This window comes from Meleagris gallopavo, chromosome 7 (genome assembly GCF_000146605.3).
Source record: "Meleagris gallopavo isolate NT-WF06-2002-E0010 breed Aviagen turkey brand Nicholas breeding stock chromosome 7, Turkey_5.1, whole genome shotgun sequence".
Lineage (NCBI taxonomy): Eukaryota > Metazoa > Chordata > Aves > Galliformes > Phasianidae > Meleagris > Meleagris gallopavo.
In genome coordinates this window covers 26,394,855-26,403,373 of record NC_015017.2, presented here as the reverse complement: position 1 = coordinate 26,403,373, position 8,519 = coordinate 26,394,855, and the positions used below count along the sequence as shown (strand labels likewise).

The following is an 8,519-nucleotide window of genomic DNA, read 5'->3' as shown; positions in this document are numbered from 1 at the left end:
CTTTGTTGCAGGGAAGCTCTGCTGATAACTTAAAAACATAGAAGTGGATGTACAGCTTTAGGTTGGGTCTGTGATTAATGGTCCCAAAGGGAAATGTCTGTGGCTTATCAGCAGCATAGGTGTTGCCATGTGATCTTTCCTGGATTAGTCTGTTGTTTGTTCTTGATGTTGTGCAGGCCGTTAGCATGGTGTGAAAGGGCAGCTGGCTCTTCCTGATCTTTTCCTCACATGGATTTGCCCATGTTTGTTGTTTTTTTTTGTTTGTTTGTTTGTTTTGGTGTTTTTTTGTTTTTTGGTTTTTTTTTTGCAAAACAGCTCGTGTTAAACTACATGCAATAAATAAATAAGTTGGAGATATAGACTGTAAGCTGTGGTTTTATCTTGTTTTGTTGTTCTGTGGTTTCTTCTGTCAGAACACAGTCATTGAAAGGGTTATAAAGTAGTGACTGCAGTAGTGTAGAAATGGTCTCGGTGGCTGGTGGTCGTTCCTGAATAACCAGATCGCCATCATGAAGAAGCTGCTTAGATGGGAACTGGCAGAGCAGATCCAGCTCATGTTTCAGCAGACCAGGCAATGTGTTTGCCATCACACTGGCATGTTCCTTTAGAAATCCCTGATATGGTTGACTATGCTTTTTCTTTTTTTGGCAGATAAAAATTTTGATGATGAAGACTCTGTGGATGGGAACAGACCTTCCTCAGCTAACTCCTCTACGTCTTCAAAGGCCCCTGCAAACTCACGTAGAGTTGGAATGGGGACTACTCGCAGACTTGGGTCTGCAGCTCTGGGATCCAAGTCCTCAAGTAAGCTGATTACATGGAATATTTGTAGTGTTCATGTTTGAGCTTATTTCTAGAATTTTCAGGCCGTATCATTTTCCCGGTACCCAGAAGCAGTTGTTTCCCATGTGAGATTGTTACATGTATGTTTGCCTGAATGCAAGTGAGTCTGTACAACGTACATGAATCTGCAAACACTACTCACATCCCTCTAGCATACACTGCTTTTGTGTAAGGTTGGGACTGTGTCACTGTGCAGTGAGAGCTTTGGGTGAAGCATGTCAGTGATGCATAATTTGAATTTTTGTTTTATGGCTGACACTCTTCAGCTGGACTGATGCAGGCTGCTTACAGCTACATGATAAAACCTAAGGCTTAAAACGTTGACTTTCTTTTAAGACCTTCAGGCACTGCTAGTAGTGAAGGTGAAAGACAAGAAGGGAGTGATAATTTGGAATGTGATCAATTCTAAATGTCATTACAAAAGATCCAGAGAAATGGAGGAAGTTGTCTTTCATGGTTTCTAATGTGATTAATATTCCAGAGACTGTTTATCTTCCTTATCGTTTGTCTGCTTGTGCAGGTGTCAGAAGATCTGCACCTTCATCTATTATAGATAGGATTAAATCCTTTAAAATAAAATCTCCCATATAATGAAAGTAAATATTCCCTTTCATCTTTCAGTCTATGCCCCTAACTGTTGAGTGACTACTATAATGACTTCCCTAGTATGCCCTCTGTGCCTTGGAGCTGAAGGATGCTACAAATGTGCAGTTCATGCCTGGCACTGAATTTTCCTGGCTCTATTTTTATTACATTTGCAGCACTCTGAGGTTGTGTGTGGATAGTGAACTTTCTCCTGATTAGATGCCTATAGATAGCTGGTGGTTTCTTAATTGATTCTCTTGTTGATAAGAAGACTGAAAAGACTTTTTTGTTGTTTGTCAGCAGGCAAAGAGGGAGCAGGTGCTGTGGATGAAGAAGACTTCATTAAGGCATTTGAAGATGTCCCAACAGTTCAAGTAGGTAGAATTATAAGTTAAAGTACATAACACAGAACAGCAAAAGATAGGTGTCGAGTCTAGTTCTTATCACTGATAAATTGCACTTTGCTTGAATGCTGGCGAGTCTCCCTTAAGGGAAGGGAAGGTTGAAGGTTGTAAAATGGTGCTACATGCCATTAGATTGGTGTAAAGTGCTCAGAAGTGGAAGGAAGGGAGCCAGGAGGTTTGTGATAGAGGTATCATAGGAGAAGATACTGAGGCTGGCACTGGATGGGGCCTGTTGACGTTTTGTTTGATCATACAGCACTGCTCAAGTCTCCAGAAGCCTCTCTGTTTCATTTGTGTTATATGGAAACTGAAAGCAATAAAGGTGATTTGTGCCTCCAGGATCTGTGCTGTTTTGAGTGCTATGATGGAATAGTGCATGTTTGCTGGCAGGTTTAGTCAGGGAGCTGTATGTGGGGTGCATCACCTCTCCTTCAGAGTTTACTTGCTGGAGCAAGAAGACTACACAAGTGTGCTCATGATTTTTACCAGCTCAGCCTTGAACCTAATCTGGGCTGAAGTGTAGGATGGTGACTTAGTTAGCCTTACTCTTCTGATATGCTTGTGTATTTTTTAGTGAATCTGCTTTCAAACTGACTGACTTCATTCTTTTGACAGCTTTCTTCTGTGCTCCAATACAGGGTGACTGTTTAATTGTATAAATGTTTTTAGCACCTGCGAGTTTTAATAACCAATTTAGAGTTAGGCTTTTAAGGTCCCACTTCTGCGTGGGAATGAGTTTTCCCTGGTTATGCACAGTGACTGTTGACTAGCTCCATAAAGCATATCCAGTTATCTCTTCCATAAAGCAGGAATTTTAGCGTTTTACTGACTGTTTTATTGTAAATGCCAGTTATATATTTGACTTTAACTTTTCTCATTAACTTTTTTGGCTGTAAACTGTACAGAAATACTGCTTAAAATTCTGAAACTATAGAAAAATAGTAGATGACAATCCTTTAGTTCTTTTCTGATCCTGTTGTAATTTTTGAAGGAGATTCCTGTGAATTCTTTGCATTATGCAAATCCCATGTTATGATTCTACTCTGTATTTAAATTTACAGATTTATTCTAGCCGGGATCTTGAGGAATCCATAAACAAAATAAGAGAGATACTATCTGATGATAAACATGACTGGGAACAGAGAGTATCTGCTGTAAGTAGTTAACTTTGTCGTGAACTCTATTAATATAAGGTTTTCCTTCACTGAGCTTATCCTATGAAAGAATTTGCTGAGAGAATCTCAGAGTAAGGCTGAAGTGCAGTTTAAGTGGTAAACATTTGTTGTATTTCCCCAAGCTTAGGGGAAACATTTCCTTATGAGACTGAGTTTAAACCATGTCTGTGGAGGAAGATACTATTTTTGATATAAAGGCATCTGGTAAGCCAACATCAGGTTGAACTGGAAGTCATGCAGGGAATCTAAATGTAAAGCTAGAAATTTGCTAGCAGATGCTGGAATTCTGAGATGGAAATATCAAAAATGATATCCAGAATCTCTTAAAACACCTCCTGTTAAGGCAGGAAGTCATTTTGCCTTTAGAGAGCTCACTTACACTTTTCCAAAAAGGAAATAAAAGCAAACAATTCAGAAAATTTAAATACTTAAATTTTGAATAAATGGTTATAAATGTAGGAAATGCATTAGTGGAAAAGTGGGTGTTGTATGCATACCAAGATTGTCCTGTTTTCTGAGATGAGCAGTATTTGCATAATACAAATAGATGCATACACTTTTCTATACAGTAGACGTTGATCACTGGTACAGCAGCTATGAGATGTCTGTCAAGTCATCTATTACAGGAAAGCATCAGCTTGTGCTGATTCAGCTTATTTCATTTTTCTTTGCTGTAGTGAGAGTAGTAAGCTTAAATAGAGGGACTGTATTCATGAGATCACATGGAGATATCCAAAATAAAGTCTTAATGAAGAAATTGTGGTCCCAGTATCACTAGAAAATACGCTATTTTAGTAAGGTCAGGGTTGCATTTCTAGTGAACCCATATAATTATTTGCTTTAACGAAGTCAATGAACAAATTCTAAATATAAGTCAGTACAACTCAGATCTGAGTGTAAGTCAAGCCTTTCAAGTTTACCCATCTTTCAAAGATGCTATGTGAGGTTGTATGCTTTTAGAAACTCTTGTAAGTAGATGAATATTAAGAAGAATAAAAACAAACCTTTGACAACTTTTGGCTTCAGAAGTAACGTTTGGGTCGTTAACAATACAGCGGTAGAAGCCATATGTAATACTTGTGGATTGCTGTAACAGTTAGCTACTGTGTTTATATTACTTTGTATCCTTAGTATGTTAACCTGTGAGTTGTATGTAAGGTCTGAAATAAAATTGCTTGATATTCTTTAAGAAGTGGGTTGTACAGAGACCCTGGGAGCAACGTATGAGCTCTGAACCTAACTATCCTGTACATTGCTCATTAACAGTCACTGCTTTGTTTTGTCATGCCAACAGTTGAAAAAGATCCGCTCCTTACTGTTGGCTGGAGCTGCAGAATACGATAACTTCTTCCAACACTTACGGCTCCTGGATGGAGCATTTAAATTATCTGCTAAAGACTTGCGATCTCAGGTGGTGCGGGAAGCTTGTATCACACTGGGGTAAGTTTACTTTCCAAACATGCTTGAAATAGGTTGTAGGAACATGGAACTGATGATGGTTAGAAGACACGTAGGAATTAACTAATAGATGGAAATTTTGCTATGGCTATTTAAAACCGTGTTCATGTAGGCTACTAACTGTAGTTGAACAAACCCGTATTGTTGAGTTTTAAATGTTGGTGATTGAGAGATGCAAAAATGTGTTTTGTTCTAGTTCAGACTGAGCTGTATTTTCTATTTGTGACTTTTATTCTTAGTGAAATGATTTAAGAAAAAACAGCCTGTAGTGTTCCTAATAGTATTTTTTTGTGGAAATTCATGCATATGAACGCAAAACTGATCACTTCAGAGAAACTAACAAGTCTGGAGAAATATTTCTATTATTGCTGTCACACTTGTTTGTTAGTAAATATTTCTCACAGTTCAATTCAACAAAGAACATGAACTTGAAAGGAACTATTTCAAAAACAAATTGCTCTGTCCTTTAGAGTTGGAGAGGAGGTGACAGTTGTGAAGAGTGAGATATTACATGTGCTGATGTTATGTTCTGTAGAAGTCTGACTTGCTTAATCCTCAGCGCTCTTAACAGTGTGACTTCATTGTGTTTTACAGACATTTATCATCAGTTCTGGGAAACAAGTTTGATCATGGGGCAGAAGCCATTATGCCAACAATTTTTAATCTAATTCCAAATAGTGCCAAAGTCATGGCCACTTCTGGTGTTGTAGCAGTTAGATTAATCATTCGAGTAAGTACCAGTCAAAAGAGAACAAGACATTTTATTGTTCCCAAATGCTGTGATGTTTCTGAGAAAATATGGGTGTTACTGCCATGAAAATTTGATTAAATGTCAAATCTACTCTTCTGATTGTGCTAGGCTTGTCTGTCTCCAGTTCTAATAAAGCCTTGTGTAGGTAGATGATGATAAGTAAGCCTTCTTAAATAGTAGGAAAAAGTGGCAGAAGTGATTGGAAAAACATTTCTTTACAGAGTAAGGTATTTCTATTCCTCAGAGATGAGCAAATTTTTTTAATTGGCTTTAAATCTTGACTTGCAGTACAGACTTAGTATGCTATAAAACTCCTCAGAGATAGCATATGTTGCCTAAAACTGTTAGATTGCAGAGGTGGCTTCTGCTAGGGAAGCTGCAGATAGCCTGACAACTCTTAAGCTGTAACCACTGACTGTTCAGATCCTCTTGTAATGACTTCAGTTCTTTGGCAGAAGAAAAAATAAAATCTGTTAAAGGTATTTTTACTGTTAAAATATATATATACAAGAATCTGTCTATATTCAGTAGTGTTTCCTTATTTAGCAGTTCAATTTTTAAGACCTGGAAAAAAAAAAAGCGTACAGAGCTTAGGTGGCAAATTACTTTTCATTCCACAGACCGGTAAAGTTTTCTTTCTGTTTTTGTTCTTTCTTTTGTTCTAGCATACACACATCCCCCGACTAATACCCATCATAACCAGTAATTGTACCTCCAAGTCTGTGGCAGTTAGAAGGTGAGCATTTAGTTTGAAGTTCTGCTGTTGTTTAGCAGTAAATAGAATCGTGTACACTTTTGTTAAAAATCATATTTGTTTTTATTTGTGGGAAGAGCTGTTATAGATGTTGCTCCAGAGAATTCATCTTATTCTCCCCCATGAGCTGGGAACAAATTCAAACTCAGCTATTATACATAAGATGCAGCATCATTGAGAAGAAAAGGCAGTTTCTCTGAAAGAAACATGTTCTTTAATCTCTGTGCTTACCTACAATGTCACATTAGCTTTTTAAATTATTTTTTTTCCACAGACATACTTTTCTTCCCCACTACTAATCTTTGCAGTAGTGTATTTTCTTTGAGCCAGTCAGCAGAAATGCTGCTCTGTGGTATTGCTGGGCAATACATGCTCCCTCTACATTTAAAATCAAGGTGTGGTACACTCTGCCAGCCTCACTGGGAGACTCTTGCCTGTGCCATACAGATTGACTCTTTTTTTCTCTAGTTAAATGAAAAGAAGGACTTTGTAGTTGATGAATTTTATGACAAACCTTGAAAAAAAACACATCACACAAATGCCTTCCTTTCTGTAAATGAAGAAGAATGAAGCTGAAAAGAAGCAAGATACAAAGTTACTTACCTTATGAAGTTTGAACTCTTGTGAGTACAGAGTGGTTCTACTTTATATCTTTGCTGGTATCTAGGGATGCCTTTTGGTTTGTTTTACATCTCTCTACTGAGACCCTCTAGAGAGATGAATCCAGTTTGCAGTATTTATTGACAGCATTTGTAGTGTTCTTGATGTTTCTGTTGTGGCTCTTCCTGAATTCTAATGTCCTGAGAACCATCATAACAAAAGATGACTACTGTGAAGAGGCAGGTATGATGAAGTCAGTGTGCCTCTTAACTTTGAGAACTCAACATTTCTCTTTTTTCTTCTCAGGCGCTGTTTTGAATTTTTAGACCTGCTGCTGCAAGAGTGGCAAACCCACTCCCTAGAAAGGTAAGCTCTGAAAACAAAGAAGTTGGTTAATTCTAGCCTATTAATATCTGGGGAGGTGAGCTCTATAGAAAGGATAGTCTTAGAGGTGAGATTCACATAGTTCTAGTGAAGATATTTTTGTGGCAAGAAAAGCATCTGTGTGTGTGTGTGTGTGTGTGTGCATGTTTACAATTCATCCATGTAGTTCTGGCAGCCAGAGTTCAGCAAGTCTGTTTCTTATGCCAGCCCTAGAAAACTGTCTGAACAAATCTCTGAACTTGATAGATCTTTTTTTCTTCTGCACTTTAAAGTGAAAAGATGAGGTGATGGCTGCTGCACATCTAACAGGAGCATCTGAGGCTTGTAAAGTAGTTCAAACTAATGAACAGTAGAAGAAATTGTGGGATACATATTGAGATCCAATTTCCTTAGCCCTGGGCTGACCAAGACTTTGTAAGGGTTGAGAAAAGTATTTTCAGACCCCGGCAGTTTCAACTATCTGACTAAAGATGGACCAATGAAGAATGCTGCTTGCCTTTTTCTACTAAACAGTGTGAATGAAATTAAACTGACTTAGAAGAGTAGGAGCTCCAAAATGTATGGAGTAGAAATGGGAAGAACTCTGTTCAGGGACACTAAGGAAAACCAAATTAGTTGTTTGTAAAGGTAGTATGCTGTTCTGGATTGCTGGACCATGTATTTCTCTAATTTCAGACACATATCGGTGTTAGCTGAAACAATAAAGAAGGGAATTCATGATGCAGACTCTGAAGCCAGGATAGAAGCAAGAAAGTAAGTAGAAACTATTGTTGCCTTTTCTTCTTCCCTTTCTTTATATTGTGAGTTATGGTATTACATGTTGGAGGCTCTGAAAGACAAGTAATGTTCTGGCAACTGAGGCTAGCACTTCTTCCCTTTCAAAGGGAATAGGTAGTAGATGATGTCATATGAAGTGATTGTGAGAAAGCTCTTCTGTTGTTTTTCTTTTTACCTACATGCAATACTGTGGCATTTGTTATTCTTGAAATAAAAGTCACTATGCTGGTATGCTGCTAAATATTACCTAAGTAGAGGAATTATTTTTGACAGTGAAACTGTATCTTTGTGTATATCTACAGAAAATGTAATTAGTGTTTTTCTCTTGAAGATCCCTTGCATTTTTTTTACAACGTCTTGTATTTGGGATAGTGTGCTGTTATACTGGGATCATGATCTTCTGTTCAGAAAACAACAGGGACATCTTTTTTCAGAAGGAGGATGCTATTAAATAAGAACTCACTAAACAATATATATTTTTAATCTAAATGTTATATTACAAGCAGAGATGTTTTACAGTAGGACTGCTTAAATCCTTTTGAAAGGGAAAGTTTGCATCACTGGAAAAATACAGCATCCACTGAGATTTCACAGCAGGTGACTAGTTAAGCTGAAAAGGCAGCAAGGAAAATGGAATAAAACTTTAGAAAACAAACTTAATTCTCTTTTCCCATGTTTCTTAATTAAGCATTACTGTGTGTAAGACAGAAATTTGTTTCTTTTTACTGCTGTGAGAGAATGCATGTGACTTCTCTGAGAACTGACTGTCTCATACAAACAATTCTTGA

General features: G+C 37.6%; 1 protein-coding gene across 15 annotated transcripts in view; it reads left to right on the top strand.

The window, feature by feature from the left end:
- The first annotated feature begins 614 nt into the window (after nt 1-614).
- The window catches only part of CLASP1 (cytoplasmic linker associated protein 1), an 83,006-nt gene continuing 75,101 nt past the window's right edge, over nt 615-8,519 (top strand). For 12 of the 15 annotated variants that reach the window (XM_031554246.1, XM_031554244.1, XM_031554242.1 and 9 more), the window contains exons 1-8: nt 615-804; nt 1,729-1,802; nt 2,894-2,986; nt 4,302-4,447; nt 5,060-5,195; nt 5,882-5,952; nt 6,877-6,936; nt 7,630-7,707. In XM_031554246.1, the coding sequence (XP_031410106.1) occupies nt 630-804; nt 1,729-1,802; nt 2,894-2,986; nt 4,302-4,447; nt 5,060-5,195; nt 5,882-5,952; nt 6,877-6,936; nt 7,630-7,707 (833 nt within the window). In that variant the 5' untranslated portion in view covers nt 615-629. The remainder of the gene's footprint in view (nt 805-1,728; nt 1,803-2,893; nt 2,987-4,301; nt 4,448-5,059; nt 5,196-5,881; nt 5,953-6,876; nt 6,937-7,629; nt 7,708-8,519) is intronic. The other 3 variants (XM_031554248.1, XM_031554247.1, XM_031554249.1) reach the window with 1 other exon arrangement.